This window comes from Lepisosteus platostomus, chromosome 5 (genome assembly GCF_059453375.1).
Source record: "Lepisosteus platostomus isolate fLepPlt1 chromosome 5, fLepPlt1.hap1, whole genome shotgun sequence".
In the NCBI taxonomy this organism is placed as follows: Eukaryota; Metazoa; Chordata; class Actinopteri; order Semionotiformes; family Lepisosteidae; genus Lepisosteus; species Lepisosteus platostomus.
In genome coordinates this window covers 6,433,672-6,448,386 of record NC_142615.1, presented here as the reverse complement: position 1 = coordinate 6,448,386, position 14,715 = coordinate 6,433,672, and the positions used below count along the sequence as shown (strand labels likewise).

The 14,715-nt window shown below is 42.8% G+C and overlaps 1 protein-coding gene across 1 annotated transcript; it reads left to right on the top strand.

Moving 5' to 3' along the window:
• The first annotated feature begins 2,334 nt into the window (after window positions 1–2,334).
• On the top strand, window positions 2,335–13,460 carry LOC148662752 (E3 ubiquitin-protein ligase TRIM39-like). Its single transcript, XM_088631306.1, has 8 exons — window positions 2,335–2,880; window positions 5,220–5,313; window positions 5,459–5,689; window positions 5,816–5,975; window positions 6,456–6,515; window positions 7,420–7,452; window positions 7,847–7,873; window positions 10,671–13,460. The coding sequence occupies exons 4-8, from the start codon at window positions 5,969–5,971 to the stop codon at window positions 11,216–11,218; spliced, it is 675 nt and encodes a 224-aa protein (XP_088487432.1). The 5' UTR covers window positions 2,335–2,880; window positions 5,220–5,313; window positions 5,459–5,689; window positions 5,816–5,968; the 3' UTR covers window positions 11,219–13,460.
• The last annotated feature ends 1,255 nt before the right edge of the window (window positions 13,461–14,715 follow it).

The window sequence follows — 14,715 nt, the reverse complement described above, 5'->3', positions numbered from 1 at the left end:
CGTTATAATCACAGCAAACGTCCACCTGCCTTGCGCCTTGCCTGAACATACAGGGGCTGGTTATGTTTTAACAGGACACATACTGTAACTGCTGTTCACTGCTACAGGCACACAGTTCTCTTTCTTCTTTCACTTTACCTGCACAGACCTGTTCTTTCAGCACAAACTCACCCAGCCTGCATAGCAACATTCCCACTGAGCTGAGTCTGTGTCTGAGCAGTGAACAAGAGCAGGAGAGCAGGTGTGAACAGAGTTTGAAACTTGTTTTCTTTTACTGTCTCTTTAATTGTTTTTTATTCATTTTGGTCAGAGAGTTGTTGATCATTTCAGTTATGTGAAAGTTGTGTTTAATCTTCAGTTGCCTGAAGTTAATCTGTGCCATTGATGCCCTTTATGTTACTATGGACCTCATGTGACTCTTCTGACAGCTCCTGACCCTGTGCTAACAAGATCTGCAAACACAGCAAGGTACAATCAATACAGCAGCCCCTCAAACTTTCTGTTCACCCGCCATCACACTGACAGGACAGTGGACAGGGACACTCAGAGGTGTGGTCTGAGCTCTTTTCAAGAGACAGTACAGTGAGCAGGACAGGGACAGTCAGAGCTGTGGTCTGAGCTCTTTTCCAGAGACAGTGCAGTGAGCAGGACAGGGACACTCAGAGCTGTGGTCTGAGCTCTTTTCCAGAGACAGTACAGTGAGCAGGACAGGGACACTCAGAGCTGTGGTCTGAGCTCTTTTCCAGAGACAGTACAGTGAGCAGGACAGGGACACTCAGAGCTGTGGTCTGAGCTCTTTTCCAGAGACAGTGCAATGAGCAGGACAGGGACACTCAGAGCTTTAGTCTGAGCTCTTTTCCATATCTTAGTTTTTAAAATTAATCAAGCAACGTAAATAATTTATTTTAACTTAATGTCTATTAATTATCCTAAAGCAGAGTTTCCATAAAAGTTAGTTTTATTTTGAAACACTCGTTAAACAAAGCAGGAGCTTATTGTTCTTAATGACATCACATGTGAAAAGATTATAAAAAAAGAAACTCACTATGAGATGGCAGCAGTTACTCACTGAGGATACATTTTAAAGAGCTGGCTTAAGGCAACAGCCTTTCCACCTCTCTGGGTCATCAGTATCCACAGCTAGTTTGTTGTTTAAACAATCTACCTCTAAATATGAACATCTTGAGATGCTGGCTCCATGGATCAGGATCAGATACTGTATGTTTGCTTACTGCTTCTGGTTCTGTGCATCCAACACAGTTCAGTGCTAACAACTACACAACATCTAAAATACTTTTACATTCTATACGTTTCCATTAAAATACAATTCAAATATGTTTATCTCATTTCAGTAAACACCGAACAGTGTTCATAATGTTCTTTTATAACACAGCTTTCTGTGATTTTTTGTATACCTAAGCTTTAACAGGTGGTCCTGCATTCCTCCTCTGCACTATGTCTGGTCATGATTTGCTTTTTTCTGTTTGCTAATTTCAAAGAAACACCTGCTGCATTTCTAAAACTCCTGAGCTCTTTAATTGTGTAGAGATGAGCTTGTGATTCTCTGCAGCGCTCTGTAGGTCTGTGCAGCTCACACAGGGGGTCACTGCGCAGGTGAAGCACGAAGCCCTGGACGTACCCTGCTGGCCCACACGCTGCAGGGCAGAGCCAGGCAGCAGGCTGGGCTCACTGGCCTGGAGAGAGAGACACAACAGGCTGGACTGTTCGCAGTAAGAGCTCACACCAGGACAGTGAAATAGTCTGCACCATGTGGAGCTGTGACACCCCTCTGCCAAAACACAGCTGGAGGAGATCCTGGAGCCAAATAACTTCCAATGATTAAATAGCTGGATGGGCCAGCTGGCCTCCTCTTGTCTGTCACCATCATACTCTGATCTTCTCATGGTGTGTGAGTAAGTTAGTATTTTATTGTTTTGATTATTGGGAACACAAACCACTGGATTGACTTCACATGAGCAGTTACTAACATCCAGGTTTATTAAAAAAACTTCCCTCTGTCAGGCTGACACAAAATGACAAAGTGATTCACATCCCCCACAGCAACACACCTTCTTTGAAACAACAACCACCAAAGAAATCACAGCTGTTTCTAAACCACTGCCTCTAAAATCCTTAATCACACCCCTAACAATCACACCCCCTAACACTCACACCCCTGCAGCTCTGTGCAGATCTAGGAAGTGAAACTCAGAGATCAGCTTCTGAAACAGCCTCACTGCAGCTCCGTCTCTACTGCTCCTCTCTGTGCAGTTTTTACTTGTCAGAAAAATAGCAGAAGGCAATATTTCAGTTTCTCAGGACCAGTTCAGTTGGTCAGTGTGTCTGGATTTGCTGAAGGATCCAGTGGCTCTGCTCTGTGGACACAGTTACTGTATGGGCTGTATTAATAACTGCTGGGATCAGGAAGATCAGACTGGGAACTACAGCTGCCCCCATTGCAGACAGACCTTCACTCCAATGCCTGATCTTCACAGAAACACCATCCTGGCTGAAGTGGTGGAGAAACTGAAGGAGACAGGGCTCAGTGGACCTCCTCCTGCTCACAGTCCTGCTGGCCCTGGAGATGTGCTGTGTGAAGTCTGCACTGGGAAACAGAGGGGAGCTGTGAAATCCTGTCTGGTGTGTTTGGCCTCTTACTGTTAGACTCACCTCCAGCCTCACTATGAAGCTGCTCCATTGAAGAAACACAAGCTGGTTGATGCCACAGGACAACTGCAGGAGAAGATCTGCTCCACTCATGAAAAACTACTGGAGTTCTATTGCCGTACTGACCAGAAGTGTGTTTGTTATCTTTGGGTAATGGATGAACACAGAGGCCATGATACTGTCTCAGCTGCAGCAGGAAGGACTGAGAAACAGGTGAGGACTTTGAGTCTGTATTTATTTTCTAGTACAAGATGTAAAATTGATATTTAGGATATCTTGGGCTCTAACTGATCTCCTGACTGTATTTACTGTATCCATAATGCTGTATCTCTCCACTGCTGAGTCCTGCTCATGTACTCAGCTGTGATCCACACTGTTGTGTCTCTGAAGTGTCTCCTGTTCTTCTGTCTGTTGTTCATTATCTCCTCCTCCTCAACTTCACTGTTTCCCTCTTTACTGTCCTCATGTAGCACCAATGAACCTGTACAACTGCACAGCACACTCAACACCTCTGTAACAGACTGCACCCTCATTAATGCACAGCAAACTCAACACCTCTAGTACAGACTGCACCTTCATTAATGAAGTCATGCTTTAATTTCACCTCAATAGTATTATTATTAATAATAAACTTTATTTTATATAGCATCTTTAAAAGTGGCAAAGCAATTTACATCATAACAAATGCACAGAGAAAGGAGGTATGGTATCTTTAAAATGGCTTCTCAAAACACTTTACAGAACACCGAAGGTAGAAGGTAGAAAGGGGTTTGATAAAACAGCAGAAAAGCAAAGGGGCAGAAACAGACCCAGTTAAATTAAAGCTCTTAATGAATAGAAGATTGTGAGTCTGGATTTGAAAGAGCTCAGGGAATGTGACTCTATGATATCCATAGGGATAGAATTCCAGAGCTCTGGGCTGCAGCAGAGCAGCCCTGTCACCCAGAGTGCTGGCTTGGGGGACAGACAGGAGACCAAAATTAGAAGAGTGAAGGTTGTGAGATGGGGAGTAGGATGATAGTAACTCTGACAGGTACAGAGGTGTCAAACCATGCAGAGGCTTTTAGGGGAGCATGAGGACTTTGAAATCAACATGAAACCTGATAGGAAGTCAGTGCAGGGACTCCAGGACAGGAGTAATGTGATCACTTGCATTAGACCTGGTCAGAATTCTGGCTGCCAAATTCTGGAGGCTGTAGGATGCAGCCTGGTGGTATTTCTGAGGTAGAAGAATGATGTTTAGGCAATCTGTTGCACATGTCAAGCCTGGATTAGATATCACCCCCAAGTTCTTCAATTTTGACTGTGACTCCTTAACAGGTCCAATTTCAGAGCTAAAAACAGAGAGAGACAAAGTGAAAGTGATCAGTGAGGTAAGACTGGAGCAGTGTCAGAAACTCCAAACACAGTCTCAAGACAAGAAAGTGTGATGTTATGGCTGACAGTGTCGAAAGCAGCACTGAGTTCAGTAAGAATGAGGACAGAAAGAGAACAAGAATCAGGAGCCATTAGAAGATCATTAGTGACTTTGACAAGGGCACTTTCTGTGCTGTGAAGTCAGGGCACTTTCTGTGCTGTGAAGTTGTCTGAAACCAGATTGGAGTTCAAAGAGGATTATTATCTGAAATCTAACAGCACATTCTAAACATTTTGCTTGAAAAGGTAATTAAAAGGTATGAAAGTTGGATAGAGGGTGAAAGTTGTTCAGGTTGTCCAGAGCCATGATTCTTTTTCTCACACAGGGTTAAAAGCAGCAGTTGTGAAGGCCACTGGTACGATATCAGTGCTCAAGGATTCATTTATCATATTGAGGACTATGGGGCAGAAAGCAGAGAAACAGGATTGAAATAAAGTGCTGGGAAGGGGATCTAATAGGCAGGTGGTTTATCTCAGACACAAAAACCAGTTGTAAACTGTGGTATAATACCTTCACATGCGCTATTAAATACAAGACTCACGCTGGGCTCAGCTGGAGTCAGATCTGACACAGAACATGTTCCCTTTTCTCCTCTGAAATGATCTGAATTTTCCCAGAAGCAGACAGGATGTGAGATGTGGTCAGACACATGGTCTTACTGGTACAGAACCTCATCCAGCAGTCAAGCACGTCAGCCACAGGGTCTCCACTGACTGCAGGGGAAACTAGTAGCAACCGGGCTCATCAGTAGTGCTGAAATCCTCTGTTTGGAGATGCCAAGACCGGTCATATTGAGATGAATGAAATCTGAAATCTCTAGATTATGTTTTATATATAATTAGAATCACAATTATCTCATTTTTACATTTCACTTCACATACAGATGTGCAGACCCAGGTGTGAGGTGTAAAACTTGAGCAGGAGGTGGAGACTCATGCTCTGCTGCGCTGCACACGCTGCCGGTGTAGATTAGACAAGAAACAGGAGCGTGTCAGACAGGACCAGGAAACACATCTCATGTGGATAAGACATCAGGGATACAGAGTGTGAATTTTCCAGGGTGACTCTAAGGAGTGTCTCTGTGATGTGATTCTCTTACAGCAGAAATGTCCTGAGTGTCTCTGTTTCTCCACAGAAGCAGCTGGGGGCGACAGACACAAACCCAGCAGAGACTCCAGGAGAGAAAGAAGGAGCTGCAGAAGCTGAGACAGGCTGTGAAGTCACTCAGAGTGGGTATTGACCAGAGGAGTGGACACACTGACACACATTGCCCCAGCTGGACATTGGACAGTACCCTTTGGAAACAAAGCATACAACATAATGTAGTTTGAGAGTTTTCCTGTGTAATAATCCAGTGTGTGTCTCCTCCCTCAGAGCTTTGCACACACAGCAGTACAGGACACTGACAGGATCTTTACTGAACTGATCCACTCCATTGAGAGAACACGATCTGAGGTCACAGAGCTGATCAGAGCTCAAGAGAGGGCTGCAGTGAGTCAGGCTGAAGGATTCTAGAGCGACTGGAGAAGGAGATCACTGAGCTGAAGAGGAGAGATGCTGAGCTGAACCAGCTCTCACACAGAGGATCACATCCATTTCCTCCAGGTAACATCACTGCTCTGTGACTCTGCAGTACAGAAGGGTGTCTCTCACACAGAGCTGCTTCTGGCTTCTCCCAAGGAATGTGTGTTGTGTTTGACTGGAAACTCCTCTTTCTCTCCCCTGCTGCAGAATTATCAATCTGTCTGTGTCCCTCCTGGAGCTGGAGACTCACCCAGCATCCCTGCCAGTCCACACTTCTCTCCTGAGGCAGTGAGGAGAGCTGTCTCTGGACTGAAAGAGCGACTGGAGGATCTCTGCAATAAGGAATCAATAAAGATTTCCATGACAGGTTGGTGGAGAAACACACTGATGTCTTTCTGAATAGCTTATAAATTTCCTTTTTTTCTCTTATATTGTTTATAGATTTTTTGTGCAGTGACTGCATTTATCAGAGCAGCTTATCAGTCAGTTTCTAGGTGAAACATCTTAAAAGCTCTAGTCTCACAAATCTTTATGACAGTAACAGTATTGTTATATTGTGCTGTATATAGCTTAACAAGAACATTTTAATAGGACAGGCTTAGTATAGTAGACCAGTCTGTTACAATAGTAGCCACAGTTTCAGTACAGTAGATTCAGTCCTGTTACAATAGGATCTACAGCCCCAGTACAGTAGAACAGTCTGTTACAATAGGAGCCACAGTTTCAGTACAGTAGATCAGTCCTGCTACAATAGGAATTACAGTCCCAGTACAGTAGAACAGCTCTGTTATTCCTGTTACTCTGTTACTGTAGCCCTGATGAGACATTTCTCTGTGTGTCTCCCCAGTGACTGAAGTCTACAGTCTGCTGACTCCAGAGCCCGGGTCCAGAGCAGAGCTTTTACACTGTGAGTCTGTTTTCACAACAGCTCCCCCTGAAATATACCTGGAGCTCAAACACACAGCAGGAACAGTGATACATAAACTGATACACACTCTGACACACACACTGGTTCACACTCTGATACTTGCTGATACACGTCTGAATTCAGAAAGTCAAGCTTGCAGACAGTCACTGTGTGTGGATCAGAGACACACTGTATAAGAAACATTCAGATGCACACAGACAGAAAATCCAGTGGGCGTCATTTTTGTAAGAAAATGCACTTTATTACAGCAATGTGTCCTGCACTCAGTCAGTGTTACTGGTCACTGTGGGTACAGATCACTCAGTCAGTGGTACTGGTCACTGTGGGCACAGGTCACTCAGTCAGTGATACTGGTCACTGTGGGTACAGGTCACTTAGTCAGTGATAATGGTCACTGTGGGTACAGGTCACTCAGTCAGTGATACTGGTCACTGTGGGTACAGGTCACTCAGTCAGTGATACTGGTCACTGTGGGTACAGGTCACTCAGTCAGTGATACTGGACACTGTGGGTACAGGACAATGATGGCTGAGCAATGATCAGTTCTCAGTATCACCGCTGGTTCTTTATGAAATTACTGCTCGCTGTTGTGGACAGACTGTGTTTCTTTCTTATCTCTCTCAGTGGCTCAGGCACCAGACTCCAGGGTGTCCTGTGATGTGTCTGTGTGTCTTATTGCCTTGTGCTGCTCAGTCTTATTGAGTGAGACTCCAGTCTTACAGCCACTGCTGCTCACACTCACTGACACTCTGATCCACACTGCAGTGGAGACTGGGGATCCTGAAATGTACTGACTTCAGACTGTAGTATAAACTCTGCTATAATAACAGGTAAGAAGCAAGAATGGTCTTTAATACAATAAAGATCTACTTCTCCTCTGCAGATCCTGTGAAGCGAGTTCCTCTACCTAAATCACGTATGTACACTGTGTGAAACTCTGTTGACTGAGAGCAGTGACTGTACTGACATCTTTTTACCAGTGTGTGACTCTGATTAACACTGTCTGTGTCTCTGTGCTCCAGTGTGTATTTGTGATTAACAGTGTCCGTTTCTCTGTGTTCCAGTGTGTCTGTGATTAACAGTGTCTGTATCTCTGTGTTCCAGTGTGTTTGTGATTAACAGTGTCTGTGTCTCTGTGTTCCAGTGTGTGACTGTGATTAACAGTGTCTGTGTCTCTGTGCTCCAGTGTGTATTTGTGATTAACAGTGTCCGTTTCTCTGTGTTCCAGTGTGTCTGTGATTAACAGTGTCTGTGTCTCTGTGTTCCAGTGTGTGTCTGTGATTAACAGTGTCTGTATCTCTGTGTTTCAGAATGGCAGTGGCTGTGCAGTGCTGCAGGTAGGTCTGTCTCTTCTTGATGACAGAGATGCTGTTTTAAGCCCTAGTGTCTGGGGTTATTGAGGTCTTGAGACCAGAAGGTCTCTTTAATGTGAGATGGTTGTTCATGGTCTGTAAACAGAAGGAGATGTATTTCACTCTCATGTTTCTGTAACATCCTACATGTGGGCTGTGAAGATCAATCAAAGTTTCTTGGTGGGAATTTCTATCTCCGTCCTGTGTTTCAATCTAAAGGCTAGAGTCTGTCCTGGTGTAACAGGAGCCGGTGTGTGAAGTGTAGTTCAGGACCCTGGCAGACGGTATAATCCAGAAGTAAGTGGAGAAGGACATCGGGGAGGAGACGTAGAGGATCAGGGCAGGTTCACAGACAGGGGGGTGTGACAATGGCAAACAGTTTTAGGGAAGTTCAAAAGGGGGAATCTGGGGCGCATATCTGTGTGTCCTGACAGAGCTCTCAGGTCCAGTCAGTAAGAGACTCTGTGGCCTGTTTCTCTTCCAGAGTCTGAGGCTCTTGACCATCAGGTGTCTTATTAGTCCTGGTAAGAGAGGGGTGCTGGGGGTGTTTATCTGTCAGTAAGGAATCTGTTTCCTGGGCTGGAGAATTCATCTGAGAGCTGTGAGCTCTGCTGAGACAGGCTGCAGTGATGTGGGTTCAGTAAGAGACTCAGTGTAGTGTTTGACTCAGAATAGATCAGTCATTTCAACATCAGTTCATCGTAATCACTACTGTCAGCAATGATTGTAGTTTTTACCTCAGATTTGGGTTTGTCTTCACAGGGCAGGAGGAGGAAATTTAGCTTCTGTGTTTCAGTGTCTTCTTAGTGTGACACTGTGACTGTGTGTCTAAGAATAAAAGTTAAGGAAATTTTGTTTGAATTGAGAAACTATTTGTAGGTCAAGAGTAATAAATTCCTGGTTAGTAGTTCAAGCAGGTAGCTGTGTCAGCATGCGTAGGCTGCAAAGTTACAAGTAAAGGTTTATTCCTGCTGAAAAGAGAAGAAATAGAACCTTTCAGCTGTGGAGACTTATTCTGGTGTCCTTCAGTTGTTTTTGGTTTCCTACTAAAATAAGAATGTCTTATGTTATTGTTGGTCACTTGCAAAATCCTCAAACGCTTTTAAACTACAGTATGCAGACATCAAATGCACTTGAATTGGGAATTACACAGTAAAATGCAAGGGAGGTGTAATTTGAAGGGAGAAGAAACAGTATTTCTGCATATTTTATGCTGATGAATGTGAAGATATAGAGGAATGACAGACAAAAAGAAAAATAATTCAGGACAGCACACAGGCCGTTATACAGTTTGTCCATTGTTGGCTTGCTGTTTACTGGGACCAACAGTAACAGTGACAGGAAGCCAACAGGAGGTATAAGTCATCGTAAATTTATTCTGTTCAGTGTTTAAAGAGTGAGCAAACACCCTGTACAGGACATGTTTCTGCAGTTTCACATCAAGAAGAACAGACGTTTGGAAAGCTGTGTCAATTCTACTTGTCACAGAAATGGTAAAAACGACACACATTTAACCCGGGAACACTCACTGACACAGTGCTGTACTTCATGTGTACAAAAGACAGAACACATGCTCCTTTAGATGATTGTTTTCCAGAAAGAGGAGTGTGATGATATTCTTCTGTGTCATGTTCTACACAGAACAAATGTGAAATATCAGTGGAAGATGTTGTCGTGTCGGCTTCAGAGCTGCACTGACCAGAAGAGTGCGTCCTCTCTCATCACTGAACTAAAGGCGCTCTGAGTCCAGAAATGAATTCAGGTGTTTTTATAAATTCATGTAGGTGGCTGTGTCAGCCTCTCTAGGCTCCAGGAGTAAAAAAATAAGAGCTGATTAGAATATCTTTGATCTTCACTAGATTGACAGGCAGACAAGCAAAGGGACGTATTACTCAATATTAAGTATTAAGAGTTCATACTGAAGTATTAAGTATGGGGAGAGTATTAAGTCAGTGTTCATTAGTCATGTGAATAAAGCTTCTTGAATTGTATTGATTAAAACCCCCATTCAGTCTGAACACGTATAAGCCCCGCCCCTGTCTCTCAGTGGACAGAGCTCACTGATTGACAGCTGGTGTCTCCTATCAGAGAGGCGGACAGCTGAGCGCGAGCAGTCTGAAGTCAGTATGAGCGCCTCTGTTTCTCTCGTCTTTCTCTCCGGGTTTCTGGATGTGTTATTTCCGGTTTAAATTGAATACTTTGGATATTTCTTGGCATTTTCAAAGTAAGTTTGAAGTCCTTTATTTCAGCAAATTATTGCTTTTGACTTTAGATTTTTCTGACCATTATACAGTCTTTGAATTCAGCACTTTTTTATTCTGTGTCATCAGGAAAATGGTTTTAGAGAAGAACGAGCTGCTGAATTGGGATTTGAAATAAACCTTTTTAAAAGACAGGTCGTCCAGTTTCTTACAATATACAGGTCGTTGTGGTGGGTTTTGAAGTTTTTGAAAGCGAGTGGTCGGGCTGTAGTTTCTCTTGCAGTCCAGTCAGTCCTGTGTTTATTAATAATGTTGTTTAAAAAAATAAAGTTTAATCGCTATGAAAACAAATGTTTAATGTTTGTATTTAGAGGATATTGGGGATCACTTCCATGTGTAATACTTAGTGAAACAATGACAGAATATGTCGTTTCTCTGGAAGGGAAAATATATAATGAGTAATTTACTTGTTTTTCTCACGCAGTGTGTTTGGGGGACAAAGACATTTCACAGCATAATGGAGTTGAACTGGAATGTAATCGGCAGGAGCCTGTTGTGATGTTTGCTGTTTTATTCCCCAGCTGCTGTGACTCTGGACCCTGATACAGCTCACTGTGAGCTCAGCCTGTCTGGGGATGGGAAGAGAGTGAGATGGGTAGAGGAGGAACAGGATCTCTCTGACAATCCTCACAGATTCAATGACTGGGAATGTGTTGTGAGCAGGGAGGTCTTCACCTCAGGGAGACACTACTGGGAGGTGGAATTGAATCACAGCTGGAGAATAGGAGTGACCAGAGAGTCTGCAGAGAGGAAAGGAGAGTTCAGCTTCTCTCCCCAGCAGGGTTACTGGTGTCTGGACTACTACCCTGATTTCTCTGCTCTCACTGATCCTGAGACCCCTCTCCCCCTCAGTCTGTGGCCCAGGAAGCTGGGGGTGTGTGTGGATATTGAGCAGAGAAATGTCTCCTTTTACACAGTGGAGTCCAGAGCTCATCTCTACACTTTCACTGACATGGTCTTCACTCAGGGGGAGAAGATCTATCCTGTCTTCTGTACTGGGGATTCAGATAAAGACCTTGAGCTGCTGCCTGCTGTCAGTGTGGAGATTAAACCCGTCCCTGACTCATGAACACAGGCTGACTCTCTCCCAGCTCTCTGTCCCACTGCTCATACTGGGAGACGAGTTTAATGGCGGGTAATGAGATGATGTCATAAATATAATAGTAATTTTAGAAATGACGATGTTGTGTTTAAACGTGTTAAATTACAGTAAAAGTTTTAAATAGGGAAAATAACATGTACGAGAGAGGGAGATATAACTCGAAACATGGTTTCATTATGACCAAAATCAGTCTTGAGATATTTTTAACTTGATTTACAGTATTTGAGAGGTATGTCTTAACACCGATACTACAGTACGTAAATACTGCTCACGTATATGTTTCTAGGTTTATATTATGCATTTCATATGGTCAAATTACTTTTGAGCAACAAATAAGAAGCGCGAAACGGTATGCCCAGGGCGTTTTAGTTTTGTTTTGTGCTGGGACTCTGCTTTTAACAATGTCGCCGTGGATTGATTAGAGATATCAAGTACATACAAGTCATTTTTTAAATGTTGTAGTTCGTCTTGTAAAAATGTTACGAGTACATCATCTATCAACAATTACACAGGTTCTGTTTCCATATTGCGGATTTTGGTTACGTAATATTATTTTCTAAATTTCACGTTGTGAATATATGATTTGGGCAAACAGAGCCGCAAAGAAGTACATTATGGGTTGTTGTTGTTGTTTGCAGTTTTATCTAGAACAAGCGATGCTTAAACCTTTGTGTGATTCTTGTGAAACTATCCACACGACAGTTACAGTACCTAGGAGTTGACTTCAATGATGTCACTGATGGGATGTTTCTAAAAATCCATCCTCTGTAAAACGTCTTCTCTAGTTGTCCTGCATATGTATACGCTAATGAAGCTGTGTGTTCTGAGCCTGGATCTCTACATTTCTGTATGAACCAGCTTAGAGAGCTAAAGACAGCTTGTGTTTAAATTGAGTGTAAGGTAATTTATGCTTCTGTAGCGGCGAGGCTTATTAATAAGGCAGAATTAAGTGTTTCTGAGCTTTCCCAAATTAGGCCCCATCTCTCTGTTCATCTCTGTGGTGCAGCCACAGAGAAACTATTCATGCAGGCTGATTTAAGGTTTCCTTTGATTTAAGGTTTCCTAGGACAGCTCCCAAAGGGGGATGCACTTAGCTAAGCCTGGCTATCATGATCAATGGTCATCCATTGGTGCCTATATGTCTAGGGAGTGCCAGTCTGGACTGCATTCCTAAGTGTCAGGAGTAAGTGACTCATATCTCACCTTGATCAACCAATCAGGGACTGGTAGGGCCGAGTAACCCACGTGGGACTCTGATGCCCATGGAACTTTCAGCCAATCAATGAGCTGAAGTTCCTCCAGGTAAAAACAGGCAACACAGAGAGCCTGAGAGATTCAGTGAGATTCAGAAGAGATTCAGGAGAATTCTGTGGACTTTTCTAAAGGGAATTCAAAGGAGAATTCCAGGGCAGGACGGCCCAGGAGCAGAAGGCTCCCAAGGGCAGGACATTCTCGCAGCCCGCCTCCTGACCATCCTGAGACTCAGCCCGGACAACCACGGAACGGCCAGTGTGTCCGAGTGCCAGAACTTTCCTTTGTTCTAAGAGTCTAGAGTGGAGGTTGCCAGAGAGTAACCAGAGGATCCACCCGAGGTGAGCACCAGCAGCAAGCCTCGTGAACAGGTCGGAACTGTGGACAGCTGAATCACTATTCAGAACTAGCTCTTCATCAGGAACAAACCGGTCCTCTTCCTGACCTGCTGGGACCCACAGTTATCTTTTCTCCTGTGCACAAACTTTGCTAGTTAAAGCCAACACTACCTAGCCGGTCAGTGAGCATCAGCAGCGCACCGTCGCAAGCCGCACAGCACAGCCTGGCACTGAGCCAGAGAGCGCGGATTGGACAGCAACAGCCTGCAACTGTTTCTTTGTGCCCGCAGGAGATCTGAATCCCCAGAGATTGGATGAGTATTCAACTTCAATGCATTACAGCTCGAGAATTCAATTGTTATCCCAACCAGTTGATATCAATTTAATTTGTAAGAGTTACAGTATGTACTTGTTTTGAGTATCTAATGTAGAAGTTATAACCAAGTTCATTTAGGAAACAGTCTTAATGAATGATATACTGAACGTATGTCCTCTTGAGGTGTAACACTTTGTAACTGACTGAATATATATCTTTTGTATTCTGATAACCCACTCGATAAGATCTGTTAGGTTTATATGCATATTCTATGTATTAATAAATGTATCCTCGTGTATTGGTACCTGTGTGTGTGCGTTGTTTGAGTTATGTCGCATGGTTGGATTCTAAAGCCATCAAAAGAATCAGCTTTGTGATTTACTGCTACAATTAATAATTGTCTCAGTAAATGCCAAAACCCTATAGAACTGGTGCCTTCAGAGAGCCACTACATTTACATTTTGGCTATGGCAACATTACACTTCTAAAGTCATGGTCAGCATTTATTATTGTACTGTGCTGTAAACTTGTTCTGTGCCTAGTCACATTATTTTATAGCATTTTTATAGCATTATCAAATCTGGTGGCGCTGCGTGTTAGTTTCCTGACTCCCATGTCACATGGTCTGTGATTGAATCCCATGGAACTATGACTTTATTTTTTAACAAACATTTCTTTGAAAAAATGAAACGTTTCCCTTGGTCAGAGATTAAATAAAACCTCACTCGCACCAAACAAATTTATATTTCTAAATATCACAACATGATCGAATTTAAGTCTTTTTAATAACAATGAATAGTCACCAATGCGTTACAAAATAAACATTTATATTGATTTGAATCGCGTTTTGATTTAAATCGTAAACGCGTGTTTAAATATATGTGTTTAAAGGCGATATACTGTATAAAAGGGCTGATTCTTATGGAGTGTGTTCCGCCGGGGATTCAAAAAAATTATTTTTTTTAATCGCGTATCTAAGGAAAATTGCAGTATAACTTTGTTCATGCACAAACAGTGGCATGTTACATTATAATTTGGGTGTCTCCTCTTGCCAGAAAGCTCTAAATTGCATTTTGAGTGCGGTTTTTGACTTTTTCTAAATTGCAACCCATAAATAAAGCTGATAAAGCTTAGACTAACTGTATTCTAAACTGTATTACAACAGCACATTGGACAATGCAACGTAAATTGCAAAAATGCACTTGGAATCTGTCCAAGCCCTCCTACGAAAATTATTTAAACTGTGACACTGATCATTCATCTCTAAATAAACTTTATTTTATATAGCGTTTTAAGCAAATAGGTAATTAGATTGCTCATAAACAGCGTGATTGCTCTCTGAAAATCCTTTTCCTTTATATTTAGGCTCAGATTTCAACTATAGATCGTTTTATTATAAACTTTCTTGGAAAAATGTCTTTTATGTAAACCATGTTTGCTATTAATTCATTTAGGGCTAAAATACGTTCATTGTCTTCCAATCGAGTCGAGTTGACATTGGAAGCTTGCCACTCCCGGATTGTTAAACCAACGCATTAGCATGTTAAAGCGATTCCATT